Source organism: Penaeus chinensis, chromosome 2 (assembly GCF_019202785.1).
Source record: "Penaeus chinensis breed Huanghai No. 1 chromosome 2, ASM1920278v2, whole genome shotgun sequence".
In the NCBI taxonomy this organism is placed as follows: domain Eukaryota; kingdom Metazoa; phylum Arthropoda; class Malacostraca; order Decapoda; family Penaeidae; genus Penaeus; species Penaeus chinensis.
In genome coordinates this window covers 33,053,094-33,068,093 of record NC_061820.1, presented here as the reverse complement: position 1 = coordinate 33,068,093, position 15,000 = coordinate 33,053,094, and the positions used below count along the sequence as shown (strand labels likewise).

The following is a 15,000-nucleotide window of genomic DNA, read 5'->3' as shown; positions in this document are numbered from 1 at the left end:
TATATATATATATATATATATATATATATATATATATATATATATATATAAATCAATGTACTAACACGTGTTTGTGTACATGAAGTGCTGTTCAAGAATTTTTAAACTGAAGATGTTAAAACTCACTGAATAAGATCATCTGACTAGATTAATAAGGATGAAATTTATGAGACGAGATGAGGCATTATGCACCCAGGGTGGTATTGAAGCAGGCGTTCTACCCTTGATGGGGGTAAAACTTACCTTATGGAAGGACCAGCTGAGGTTAACAATGGAGCCTCATCCCTGTCACATTCATAAGGCAGTATATATTATTATATCTATTTATTCACATGATAAATTGTTGATTTCATCCTCCTTGTATGATTAAAGACTGTTAGTGACACACAATACAGTTTCTTATCCTCTCATTACAATGGCGGCCACACAAAATAAAAGAAAATAATCAAATACCCGTCACTAGTTGATACTGCAGTGGCATTTACTACTGACATTAAGTATTGATGCCATATTACACAACATTACTGGTTTTCTGCTTCTTCTTTGTGCCTATAAGCTCAACCTGGAGGGGAAGGTGCTGTTTCAAGTTTGTGCCAAAACCTACCATAACCAATTATTTTCAACTCGTAGGTTTCTTTCTCACTCTCGGGAAAAAAAAGAAAAAGTTCCAGAGGTTATAAATAAATACATTTGCTACCTTAGAAGAAAGTTACTTTTTAGCAAATTAAACGGTTCAAATTATGAGATTACCTGTTGAAAGGTAATATTCAAGCCAGATAAATATTGATATTGATGTGCATCAGTAATAGATCAATTGCCTATAAAGACAATTACTTGCTTTAGAGAGTTGGTAGCTAGTAATGCAAGAATAAACTACGAAGAGAATATTCTCACTTTGCTACCTCTCTCTCTTGGCGCACCAAGTCCATTACTAAAGACGTTTCCCTTAAAGTGCTAAGCATAATATTAATAGAAATTAAACTTCCGTTATCACACCTCCACATGCATGACTGTTCCTGTCTCCTGCTTTAATGCCATGGACTCAAAATGGTTTAATATCTAACTAACCCTGTTCACTTCCACCAATCCTAGGAGATCTGAGACTGAGGCATGAACTGCAGCGAGATACATGAGAAGTCCATAGTAACTGAACACAAGAATTACCACACGTCGAGTTGAGCAGGGGATAATTCAAATGAAATAAATGTGAGCATGAATGTGCATCCTTTTTGGCAATCCATTCTCAAGCTGGAGCTCCACATTTCTTTGTGAGAATGAAATTCATCTCCCATTCCCAACTAGCAAACACTGAGAATAGGCTGATCATGAAGCTGATGTTTTGATACTTGTGAGAAAAAGACAGTCACTGCTGTAAGCTGCCAAACTGCCTGGCTGGAATCTCTTTTTTATGCTCAAATCTACTCCATAAGGATAATCACCTTCAACTCATCCCTTAAAATGCTATATACAACAACAACAACACATTTGGAACACATCAATGTTAATGTTCTCACATAACAGAAGCCATCAATCTTGACTGCTGCATACGTACAATTCACACCGTTACACCACATACTACATCCAATGGTCTTTCTTCGTTGATCAAAATGACTACCAAATATGTCTTGATGATTCAGATACAGGACCATAGCTACAGTACACTGGGGAACTCTGATGCATCAAAAAATGGAATGTAATAATAGCTGCAGTAAACTATCAAGTTTTCAATTACTCTTACGAGGTCTTTAACATGCATTCACTTTGTGGGAAATTTATGTCTTTAGATTATGAATTAAAGCATTGATATTTTTGCTAGAGAGGTAGTGATAGTAACCCCATAATTCTAATGTGTTTACATTTCCAGCTGTAAACTCCATTTCACTCCAAATAATCACAATATGGGCTGACCACCTATTTGAGCTTCCTGTCACACATTTAATGCAAAGTTCATTCTTATCATGAAACCTAATAACCCTTATCAGAAATTTCAGATTTCACACCTTAAAACAAACTTTGCATATAACTAAATGCACTCAAATGCTTACAATGAGTTTGGATGCATCGCAAGATGAAATGTTTATCTACAACAGATTCGATTGAATTTCTGCATAGAGAAAAGTAAATAATAAATAAAAGTGAAAGAGCAAAAGACACTGAGAAAGAATAAAAAGATCTTGTACCAAAAGAACCTTCACAGTACTTGCCACACTGATATCATTATGAATCCGTATATGTTATTTTGCTCTACCAATCATTTATTCACTCACTAAAGTGAGAGCAACCTCTACGTAACACCAAGCAACTGTACATTTCAATGCATATTTGTATAAGTATAATGTGTGGTGACCTGGACAATGGGGTCAACAGTTGCACAAGTATGAACTTTGTCTTAATGCTGAAACTTCATTACAAGAATGTACACCTAAATGATCCTTAGTGCAAGGAAATAAAACTGGGCCATTTTCATGATAGCAAAAGAAATTAACATTACAAACTGGACACCTTCATGTGACATATTGGAATATAGACAGCACATTTAACTCCATAAAGGAACGTCATTGTTCTCTTAATGGAAGAACCTCCCTGTCAACTATTATTGGCAACTTGAGTACAAGAAAACTGTAATCAGCAGTATTACAAGCTTCATATGCCATGAATTACCTGAAGTTATTACTTGGTGGCTAATTCAGAGAGCCGTCTCTTTCCGTGGAGTTGGTGTGTTCACATGGCCTGGAGCTGTGCGGGCCGAGGCTCCGCAGGATCCTGGAGTGGTAGGAAGGCTTGAGGGTGGACGGAGGCCATGCGTTGTCCTATGACGGGGTGGCCGAGATGCAGTTACATCCCGAGAAGGCTTGGCCTCCTGGATTTTTCGCAGCAAGATCTGTCAAGGGGAAATTTGCATACATTAAACATGTAATCATACGGCTTGAGGGGCATGATAATTACAGGCTAGTTTTTTCTAATCCATATATTTTTTTCCCTGCTGATATTGACAAATTCATAACATATGTGAATAGCCAATAACTGAACTAGAAAGATAATTTCAATATGGTACTACTGTCATATGGGCTCCCAGGTTCGTTTCTTATCACATGATGCCCTGTTAGGATAGCTTAAAGATGTACTTAAATTGACACCTGGCATTCCTTATAAACATGGGAAATATCAATTCTTGAACATATATGTCATAAATGCACCAACAAAATGTACAAACTTTGAGAGAACTTGTGTGTAATCGCATATTTTCAGACACTATACCTGCCTAAATTAATAAACACACAAACCCAGTTATTCACAATCATTACAAAAATATCAAATCTAAGCTATTTACAGTTATGATGGTAGCTTGGGTTTTTACACTAATATCTTTGTAAGAGTATTTTCCCATTTCCCAAATCATTATCACAGAACAATACAAGTATACTATTTCTTAACTGAACTGTGCATAAGACTTCAGAGCACCATAAGAATTTGCTTTATGTTATTGGACTTAGCCTATCTATTTAGATGATTTATACAAACAAATTCCATTATATATACTAATTTCAATACCCTGCATTTTAGAACTACAACAGAAAGGTCATACAAATGACTTAATTCAACTTCAAGACAAAGAAAATCTATAAATCTGCATCAAGATCACATTATTATAATCTTCTATATCAATCTCCACACACATATATAAAGAACTTTACATATTTTCTTTAGTCTGTCTTGAGAGAAAGGAGAAAAAACCTTGGTAATAGATTTTCAACCTGACAGCCCAATTTTGCTGTGGAATACCATAGAGTTTTTCCACCTTTTTCAAAATGCCACAAAAATTCCCTTTAATTTCCATGAAATTCACTCTTTCTACACCAAACCAAAAGCTACTACAGTATCCTAATATGCAACAACAAAGGGGATATCTTTATGAAGGAAATTGGTTGTCTGCACAATAACAAACCTGAGAAGTTCTTAGAATAGCAGTACATCCAGTCTTTCTACTATATATACACATTTCATTCACTTCTTCTTATCACTCAATTGCACAATATGTATTTCTAAACATACTGAATCATAAATTACTACTTGAAAAACTCATGCAAATAAGAACTCTAACAATGTTAACAATTCAACCCAGTTTCCTCATAAATCCACTAAAAATCATAATTTCACAGAGAGAATTACTAAATACTGATACCTAGAAGCCATCTGACATAATAACACAGATTTTGCATAAAGAGAACAAAGGAAATAACATTTGAAGAAATAACCTAAAGTCCTTGTTTCAACATCAACCTAATTTCTACACAGATAAACTTTACATCATAGAGATATATATATAATATATATATGCATATACATATATTTCTCGCAGTTATACATATATCCCATTCTACAAAGGAATACTTTCAAGAAAAGCCTACTTTCTACTTCAAACCATAACATTTTTTTTACTTTCTCTCTCTCTGTCTCTTTCTTTGACAATGCTACCATGATAATTAAGACCAAATATGACAAATAAAGCCCAAACATTACTTCTTTCTCTCTGCTTCTCTCTCATTCATTCAGCAACCTTACACAGAATCTACTGTATTATTAATGACCTTTACAATCCCTCCCTTTGTACCTACTACTAATCGTCTCACAAAGACACCCAAATAATTTATAGAATTGGTACTTCTTCGGCCTATACTAATGGCTAACCAACTGTCAATAGTAATAGTGACGTCAAAACAACACAAACTGCAATGACATCAAACTCACCATGTTTTCCCTGCGAATCTTCTCGTCTTCTCTCCTCCTTGTCACAGTAGAGTTCGCGGGTCTGTGGACGGACCGGCTGTTCTGGTTGGAAGAGTTATGCTGTCTGCTGCGGTTGTGTGCAGACATGATTTTGTGCAGGAGGATCTGGTTTTCGCGGTCGATTCTCCGCACTTCGTCATTGGAGAAGGACATGTTCTTCCTCCTGTGGTGCGAGCCGCGGAGGTGACTGTGGTGGGGGCTGGCGTCTATGGGGTGGATGGTGACGGGCGACGTGGGCTGGTTGAGGTGGTACTGCTGATTGTGGTACTGGCGCCCGTGGTACTGGTGGTGGCCGTTGGAGCGGCGGTTCCGCTGCTGCTTCCTCTCCAGCTCCACCACCGCCTTCAGCAGAAGAGTCATGTCCGTGGAGTCGTCACTGTTGCTGTAGCCATTGCAGTGCGGCTGGGAGTCGTAGCCCTGGTCGTGCCCGGGGCTGTCGTCCTCGCGGCACTCGAGGGCCAGGTCCCTGTTGTCGTGCAGTGCCAGGGGCGACGTGCCCAGCGTGCGGCGGGGCAGGACGGGGGAGAGCCCCAGGGGACTCGCCGTGGCGGAGATCAAGGGGGACACATCGGTGATGTCACTCTCACTATCACTGTCACAGCCGTAGCTGCTGTCACTGTCACTGCTGTCCGTCTCGGAGGACAGGTTGGAGTTCTCGCCGTCCATGTACATGAGGGCGCCGCGCTCGATCAGCCTGTCCACCTGGGACTTGGGGTCGTCGTCGTCACTGCTGTCACTGTGGTCGCCGTCCGTGTCACTCGCGGCACTCTCCTCCCACTCGTCCGAGCTGTAAGGGCCGGGGTCTACGCGCTCCATGGCCTCTGCCTCGGCCTCGGGGGAACTCGCACTACCTGCCTGGCCTGCGCCGGGGCTCGCTCTGCCACGCCGCCGCCTGTCCTCGTCCCTCGCCGCCTCCTGCGCTCCCCGCTGACCTTCCGACGGCCCGGCAGCAGGGGAAGAAGCGTCCTCGGCGCAACGGGAGAGCAGCCCCGACCTGGCGCCGGGGGAGGAGGCCCCGAGAACCGAGCTCAAGCGAGCCGAGCCACTGACCATTTCACTGCCTTTCGTCCTTTCTAACTCGTCATCACTGTCGAAAAAACCGAAGTCCACTTCACCGCGGATGTCTGGCTCGTACTGCGTGTCGTTCAGTCCTATTTTGTGAGCCATGCTGCCCCGAACACGGGTATTATAGGAGTCCCCTGCCAGCCATCGTCCGCCAGCCGTCGCGGCCGCTGCCATTGACTGCCGCACGCCTGCCAACCGCGCCCGTGACGTCACACCTTCTCGCCCTTCTCTACGCGTAGGTTCTCGTCTGAGCGATCATTTTTCGAGGCGATAATTCCCACAGCGTTCTTTTACACTTTGGATATCTCGTCGGCTACGAAGATGGGGAATAAGTCGTTCGCTGTAATAAATACGTACTATAACGACATCGTCCATGTTGGCACCGCCGGAGTGACGTCAAAATGGCGTCACGGGTGGGCGGAGCTTAAGTGAATCATGTGTAGAACAACTAACAAAATCTCTGACAAAACCATTTTCCCAAGAACGCATCTGCAGAAAGGTTTTTCCAACAAGCGAGTCTGATAGGCTGATATTAGTTTATCAGTCAGTAATAAGTACGTATTTTCCGCTCCACTCCGAGTCATGGCGAGGATCTGTTATTCCGTATTTTCCTTAGTTTCCCCCTTTTGGCTTTACTCAAGTAATGGACTTGGACGATTCTGTGAGCTATAAGCGTGTGTGTGAAAACGGATTGTAACACACGAGAAAAGTATGGATCTGATGAGAAGAGTATCGCGAAAAGATCAAGTAATCCTGCGACTGACAAAAATCTATCCAAATTTTCAAAATATTGTTGATTTAACCCTCAAGGCAACTTTTGGGGTTAATGACCTAAATACGACGGTTAAGGTTAAACCAGAGTACATCCCCCTCTCTATCATTAATTTCACAGAACCAAAAAGTTCGTTTTATTGGTGTGCAATATGTACCATAGTGTAACGCTAGCGAGTGTTGTGATAGTTTTCAAGTCGAGTAATGTGTGACAAACCTCGACTCAAAATGTGTCAAGGGTGAGAGAACCCAGAGAGGCTGCGGTCGAAGAGGGTCAGGGTGATGCCGACACTCTCTTGAGATAAGGTGTTCGAACATCTAGGGTGAGGTAGAATGACTTTTGTTTGCAAGGTCTTGAGCGTGTTCAACTGAGCGTCGCTGCGGTGACGGCGGTCGCGGCGCAGAAAGTGTTGCGGGCACTTTATCTTTTGCCTCGGAGGTCTTGCCTGTGTAGCGATGGTTAAGTTCATGATTCATGATCAAAGCCTGACGTGGTTCATGCCGTGATGGTGGGTGTTATGGTGGCGAGGGGCTGAGATAAGGATAGTGAAGGTGCAGGGAAGCAAGACGAAGGTGGCAGTTACGAGCGCTTGCGAACGTCCGGCCGAAGGCAACGTTAAGATTATCGACCATGTGGACTTCTCCCTCCTCCCTTTTCACCTCATGTCCCCAAACCCGCTGTGCAACTAGGGTAACCACAGAGACGTCGCTTCCACGCACGATTCGAAATCCAAGGCTGGAAACACATATATCTACCGCCGTTTTTATCTCCCTCTCGCTCTCATTCGAAACCCACAATACATCGGAAAAAAACATTTAGGAGATCATGAGAGAGATTGCGTCTGGCGGCCGGGCTCGGGCAGGGCAGGCAGGCGGGGAGGCAGGTCTTGTCTTGGGCTGAAGCTGGCGTGGGTGCCTTGGGGGTTGGGTAATGGGGTTTGGGGAATCCGTGACGAGGACGGGATGAGGTTACTCAGTGGCCAGCACGTATGAGCATATGCAGCAGGACAGCATGGCGGTGTCTCCATACGAGGTTGGGAGGAGGGGATGTTAACACGCCACCACAGCTACCTCCTGACAAGTGATGTAACTGTTCATGATTGTGAAAGGCCGATAGTGGGTCGTGGTTACTTCAAGACAATACTTTGATGCTAACGACTAAAGATTGGTTCTAGTCTGTCCAGAAAGGTATAGCTGGAGTGCTTGGCGTTGTTTCCCCAAGGCAAGCATCAAATGTCAGGGGAATATTCTTGTCATTGAGCGTCCGGAGTTGGACAGATTATCGAGCAGACTCTTTGCCAAGCTCAGAATACCGTAGTTCAGTATCACTTTCACTAGTAATGAAATAGATTGAAAATACAGTCATGGACAAAACGGTCGGCAGAAAAGAAGGGGGGATATAGTTCATGAGATGGGAAGGGAGAGAGAGAGAGAGAGAGAGAGAGAGAGAGAGAGAGAGAGAGAGAGAGAGAGAGAGAGAGAGAGAGAGAGAGAGAGAGAGAGAGAGAGAGAGAGAGAGGGGTGGAGAATAATTCTGTCATCACGCTAATCGTGCTCCACAGCCGGATATAGGTCGGGGCTGCTGTGACACGTACAGGTGAACAAAGCTAACAATTTCATCATTGGTGTCACAGAGCACAAGGTTATAAGTGCGATGAATCTCCAGAAAAGCAGAATAAGAAAATTTGAACAAGGAAATATTCCAACAAGAGAAAGAGGAACATCCACAAACATTCAGTAATCACGTGACTTTTTAGGATGCCATGTCTCCAGACCCCACGACTACCAGAGTGGTCAACCCCGCATATAAATAGGTACTGTGTAAGTTACAGCGTTCAAATGGCGTTCGAAGTGGCAGTGGCAGCAATATGACATGGTATTTGTGGCACTGGAGCTCGTAACGACGTTGATAACTAAAGATAAAGTTCACAGTGCATGGCAGTAGGTGTTTCGTAAATGTACCTATATTTGTTTTGCAGTGTTGAAAATGATTATGCGGGTAGCAACTTAGGGATAATCGCCAAGCGGACAGATTTAAGGTTACATTTGATTTAAAGATGAATTAATGGGACACGTCTTTGGGAAGGTTATTTAGGTGAAAGAAGAACAAAGGAATGATGAAGGCCACATAAAAATAAATGAAACGAAAGGTGTAGATAGACAAGGGAATACATGAAAGAGGATAGGGAATGGCATGATAAGATGAAAGCTAAGTGATAATGATAAATCGTGATGAAACAAATTAAACGACCAAACACACAGATTTGCAAGAGAAGATTGATGTTATGGAAAGTGGTGTGAAGGAGCCACTCCCCCCTCCTTCACACCCTACCCTACACCCTACCCCAGTACCTCCATGCTATCACCTCGCTTGACGAACAGCATGGACGCTGTTTCAACACCTTTCTAACACAGTACAACTAGTCTTTGGACTTTTATTCAGAACCAATGATTCTAAAGATTATTAAAAGTTGTTTGACAGATTTTTTCTTACCGAGGTTGTGTACAGTGTTGCCATACGATGTTAGAAACGTTTGTCTTTGTCAGAAAGGCATTGTATTGGATCTAAACAGGCTGTTAACACTTGTGTTAGATAAAAGGTTGTTTTTTTATTCGTTTATTACGAACAGAATGGAAGACAAGATTTTGATAACAAAAGTTTTAGTCATAAATCACTGGTTTTCATGCAGAGGAGTTACCTTGATCCCAGGTATTTCCAGAACTCGTGTGCTGGAGAAACTAATTATTTTATATATTGTTTGTACAATCAACGGCTTGACCTTTTTTTATAAGTTAGCTAATTATTGCAAAAAAAAAAAAAAAAAAACTTTACGAGAGGATATTCGATAAATAAAAGAGTGAAATCATGATTGGCAAGAACTAACTGTAATGCAACACCTTGAAGTGTCTAGTTTGGGATTCCTATATTTCAAAAGCTTTAAGTAAAGACACAGAAAGAGAGGTGAGGATGTGTTCTTGGTGGTGCATCTTTATTTCAGACGTTAGAGCAGGAGTGCAATACAGACGTACAGGTCTCAGGTGGATCGTAACGACACATGACCCTTTTGAAGAATGCCGTGTCTCTTCTGAAGGTGTTCTGAGGCACCGAGGTCATTTTCATACATTGCCACCTCTCCCTTTCGCACTTTCATTCTATCGTGTGTGTCCTAACCTGGCCTCGCGACTGTACTCAGCTTTAGCACACTTTCCACTCAACTTTAAAACACGCTTTCCACACACACTCCGAGCAGGCCTTCCGCTCTTCCTCCGTTTGTCTTGCACCTGGCGAAAGCAACAAAAGCAGGCCAGAGACTTGAGCTTTTGCAGAATAACTCCATGCCCGGAGGCACCGTCAGAGGCAGAGCTGTTGCGGTATGCCCAGGGTTCCTTTGCAACAAAGGTTCCATGCAGCCAGCCCCTGCCGACCCTTCCCCAGCCTTCACTTCCGTTGACCATCTGCCGTAGCGCAGCCGGGGGGAGGAGGGAGGGGGTGGGTTTACTTGGGGTCAAGGTCACCCGCCCTGGTGCTCAGGAGGTCAAGTATGTAGTGTGCATTTGATCGTGCTTGTTGTGTTCGTGTGATGTAATTATGTTAATGACGCAAGTGCGGGTGTTTGTTTTCATACACAAATGAAGGCGAGTACTACATGCGTAAGAGTATGGATGGGAGGATTGGGGCCGGGACCCCAGGAAGCTGTGAGAACGGCACGGTGTCAAGCTGCGTGGCATCGATCTCCGCCCTCCCCCCTGACCTGAACCTGCGTACAAACTGCATGGTACTTGGCACACACCTGACAGTGGGATAAATGTACATACAGAGAGAGAGAAAAATCACACATAATGCTCAGATACAGATACACAAAACAGAACGTAAGAGAGAGAGAGAGAGAGAGAGAGAGAGAGAGAGAGAGAGAGAGAGAGAGAGAGAGAGAGAGAGAGAGAGAGAGAGAGAGAGAGAGAGAAAGAGAAAGAAAGAGAGAGAGAGAGAGAGAGAGAGAGAGGGACACAGAGAGAGTGACCGACAAAGAGAGACAGAGAAACAGGCACATAATAGGAGGAGAGGAGCAAAAGAAAAGAGCGTGCGGGCTGAACTATGGCCACAGCATGTAAAGTCACGCGGAGTGTCTCAACTTTGAATCTAATCGTCGCTGCAGTAGCAAGGAGGGCGGGATCAACACACGGACAGCAGACTCCTCCCCTGAACCTTCTCTACCCATACCTACAACTGTACGTTAGGGTGACGTCACACACCCGCACCCTCACAAGTGTTTGAATTTTGTTTACATCCGGGAGTCCTGGTCACACGCTAAGGTTGCTCGGTGGCGCTATGGTGCCAGGTGACCGCTCAGTGTTTCCGTTATTCGTTATTTCTCTTCTCATTTAGTCTTTTAACGTTGTAGTGATTGCAGTATCAATTTCCCAACGCCGAAAGAAGGTCACCTAAACTGTACATCGAAATAACACACTAGCATTTTGAGTTGTTTGTTGTAATCTCGTGGCAATAAACGACCGAAGGAAGTACCAGTGTAGCGTCACCTTTAATAAACCTCTAACGCCAATATCAGTATCTGTAAATAACTTCTCGTTGGACGTAAATGTATATCTAAGTATTTTGTCCCCTGGAAATGTAATAGTTTTTTCCTTTATGCGTTTTTATCATGCCATTTCTGCGGATTATTTGTCTCAGATGGCAGCACTGTATGTAAGTATGACATGCTGAATTGCAGTAAATGTACGCAATAAAATAAGAAAAGTTTATGGATGTTATTTTTTCGGTCTGAAATTGTCAAGGAAAACTGTTCCAAATCAAAACAACTTCTAATACGAAAATAAAATCGAACTTTGGCGGTTATTTGGACGAACGCGTCGACCTGGAGACAACAACTCGTACTTTCATTTTTACGAACTTAATGTTCGACTTACACCAGTGACCTTCGACGACGGCCACGTAGAATATTTTGATTCACTATGGGAACGTAGGGTAACTCCCTAACCCAGCTAGACTTGAGTCTCTCAGACTTCAAGCTGACCTTTCTGTCTGTTCGAAAGTCTTAAGAAGAAGTATCTGTGTTGGTTTTCCCCAACCATTCTCTCTGTGTTTCCTGACGTCTCCTTGACTCTAGGTAACCTATACATTTTTCTCTTCACGCTTTCCATGTATTAATAATTTCTTATTACATAATTAGAAAAAAATATATCGGTACATCTCACTGAAAAAATATATAGGTCACTTCACGCAAAAACACCAGCGTACCGACACAGGCGCACCCGACGGACACAGGATCAAAACAGCCTCTTCGCGACTTCAACCTGCAGTGACCATTACCAGGCAACATACGACAATGCCTGCAATCTGAAGACTTACGTGGCGTCCTCCTGCAGACAAGATTATGTCCCAGGTCGCCTTCCTACACGGGGTTAGAGACGGAGAGTGTAGTTACAGCATGTTATGCGGTATGTCCCGTCATAATGCGGAAGAATCTCCTGGGACAAAGCCATTGTGAGTTTGTTAATAAATTTAATCGACTGACGTTATTACCATCCATTCGGGCAGAGGTCAGATCCCGAAATGAATTTAGGCGAATTGAATAAATGAAAAAAGGAAATAGTGATACAAAAACAAAAACGTGAGACCTTGTCCTAGCGATTACACCAATGACATCGAGACCGCAGAAGATGCAAAAATGTTTTTCTTCCCTTTTTCCATTTTCCTTTTTGTTTTTTTGTTTTTTTTTATGCCAGTAGAACACACAAAGCCTCCGATTCAACAATCAGGAGGGAAGGCATCGCGTCTACTCCATTCATCGCCAAATGACTTGCCTGGAGTTGTGGACTCCTGAAGGAGAAGAAAATGAAAAAGAAAGAAAGCAAAAAAACAAAAAAAAATTGATTGTGTCATGGATCCGGGAAGGTCTGCTTGGAGGACAGGAATCTTATATATTGATTTGTTTATTGTTATTCTTGGTATTATCATTTTTTATTTTTAGTGTTAATATTACTGTTATAATCTACAACCTTTTATTATTATTATTAGTATTACCATCACCATTATCATCATTATCACCACCATCATCCTCCTCCTCCTCCTCCTCATCATCATCATCATCATCATCATCATCATCATCATCATCACCATCCTCATTATCATCATCATCATCACCATCATCATCCTCATCATCATCACCATCATCATCATCATCATCATCATCATCACCATCACCATCATCATCATCATCATCATCATCATTATTATAATTGTTTTATTATCATTATTATTAGTGGGAGCGTATGACCTGCATTTTGTATTTATTTTTATAGTTGCAAATTGCAGTAAAAGATGAAAAGAAGAGAAAAAAGGCGTAGCAAACGACGTAAAAATAATAACGAAAATGATAACATAAAATGTGAGGGAAAAATAAAATATAAAAGAAAAGGATGATAAAATAGAACGACGGAATAAAAGCAATTAGCAAATAAATATAAATGAATTATGATACAATTACAAAAAAACAAAAAACAATTTTCACTAACAAGAAAAAATAAACAAAAGAAACAATGAAAAGACAAAAGAAAATATCTAGAAACAAACAATTGAACAATTAAATTAACTTAATACCACGAAAACAAAGTCAAACACAAAGCAAATAAACAAAAACAAACAAACATACATTTGCAAAGAACAAAAAATTCAAATACTGGAAGTACAAACAACAGTCACGTAAATAACCTTTGCCTCACCTTATCCCTGCTATACGAACCATAAGTATCAGTCACTATCTTCTATCTTGTATCCGTGGGAGATATTATCTTTTCTTCATTTCTCCCTCTTGTAATATCTCTCATGGTTCTTCTTCTTCTTCTTCTTTTAACCCCATTACAAATAAGAAAAGAAGATATAAAACAAAAAAATCTGCTTGTAACTCCGATAAGCCGATAAGCGATTACCTGTTCAGAGTCTTTGTTATTTAGGGAGTGACTCGCCCCATGAGAGATACGGGAAGAAGCTCCGCCCACAGCGACATTTATCTGTGTGTCACCACCGCCAACTGTGGCGAAGGAGACGCAGGCGGAGGAAGAGGGTGGGGGAAAAGAGAAAAATAACAAGGGTAGAAGGTAAGGGGGAGGAAGAGAGGGAGGGGGAGAGGGTAGAAAGAGGAGGAGAGGTAGGGAGGAAGAGGAGAGGTAGTGAGGAGGGGGAGATGGAAAAGGAGGAGTTGGAGGGAGGGAGGGAGGGAAAGGAAGAGTGCAAGAGAGATATGGGAAAAGAGAAAGAGAGAGAGAGAGTGAATAGCAAAAAATGGAGGGAGCCACATTTTATCAAAACAAAAACAAAGGTGGACTGGGAGGAGGAGGAGGAGGAGGATGGGGGGGGGGGGGTGAGGGTAAGGGAGCGAAGACGGGGTCAAGAAAAAGGGAAAGAGAGAGTGAAGAAACGGACACGGTGATGATACAGGATATATGAAGTGGGACAAAAGAGAGACTTAGAGGAGAGACAGGGAGAGATAGAGAGAAAGGGAGGATAATTATAGGACAGAAGAATAAATAGCAATATGAAGCAACGGCAAAGATGAGTCTCGTCGGCCGTAACTTTCACTGCTGTTGCATCATAACTTCACCAGAGTTGGAAAAAAGCACACACATTTGGAAAAATAGAATAAACTCAGAGCCTTTGAAGCTTTTTAGATGTTACCGTAAACTACCGACCTGTCTACGGAAGGTAAAGAACTAGAAAGATGTAAATTCCCTTCTTCTTTAGGATCTATATAATGATACCTTCTTACAAACGCTTTCTGGAGCAACGTCGACTCAGGGACTGTGGTTGTTGCTTCAGTAGTGACTCAGAAACCGTAAGGGAAGGTTTCTCTCGCACGTACTTTCCCTAACCTATATCAGGAAATAGAGGGGCCGACTTGCCTCGGGGAACTAAAGGATGGTTTTTGCTCTCTTGACAGGTGTCTGGTGCGTGTGGCGACGGGGAATGCACGTACGCAGACACGCACACATACACGCTGGCACACATACACACTTGTAAACACACACACACACACACACACACACACACACACACACACACACACACACACGCAAACAAATACCCCTCCCCCCTCCAACTCCACCCTCTTCCCAGACACACATACCCACTTCATACCCCTCCCCCACCCCACCCTCCCACACACATGCACACAAAACTCTTCCCTTGACTGCAGGTGCTCAGCCACATGCACAGGGAGGAAGAAGCAAATGACGTCCGCATAACAACAGACACAAAGCCATGAGGAGCCTATGTTGGTAGCGATACAGGGGTAGCAGCGCCACCAGCCGGCTTGTTGCTGTGCGCCGGTAGCGCATCTTTTATTAATCAAGCCTAGTTGTTCA

General features: G+C 42.6%; 2 protein-coding genes across 4 annotated transcripts in view; one reads left to right on the top strand and one right to left on the bottom strand.

Moving 5' to 3' along the window:
* The window catches only part of LOC125036804 (cysteine--tRNA ligase, mitochondrial-like), a 28,290-nt gene extending 25,566 nt beyond the window's left edge, over positions 1-2,724 (top strand). For all 3 annotated transcript variants that reach the window (XM_047629663.1, XM_047629680.1, XM_047629672.1), the window contains exon 16: positions 1-2,724. This exon is cut by the window's left edge and continues 1,627 nt beyond it. The gene's annotated coding sequence lies outside the window, so the exon portion shown is untranslated.
* Positions 1-6,042, bottom strand: part of LOC125036822 (cilia- and flagella-associated protein 97-like) — a 7,102-nt gene extending 1,060 nt beyond the window's left edge. The window contains exons 1-2 of the mRNA XM_047629692.1: positions 4,750-6,042; positions 1-2,881 (exon numbers count right to left, since the gene is read on the bottom strand). The exon at positions 1-2,881 is cut by the window's left edge and continues 1,060 nt beyond it. Coding sequence (XP_047485648.1) covers positions 2,687-2,881; positions 4,750-6,027 — 1,473 coding nt within the window. The 5' untranslated portion in view covers positions 6,028-6,042 and the 3' untranslated portion in view covers positions 1-2,686. The remainder of the gene's footprint in view (positions 2,882-4,749) is intronic.
* Positions 6,043-15,000: the final 8,958 nt, after the last annotated feature.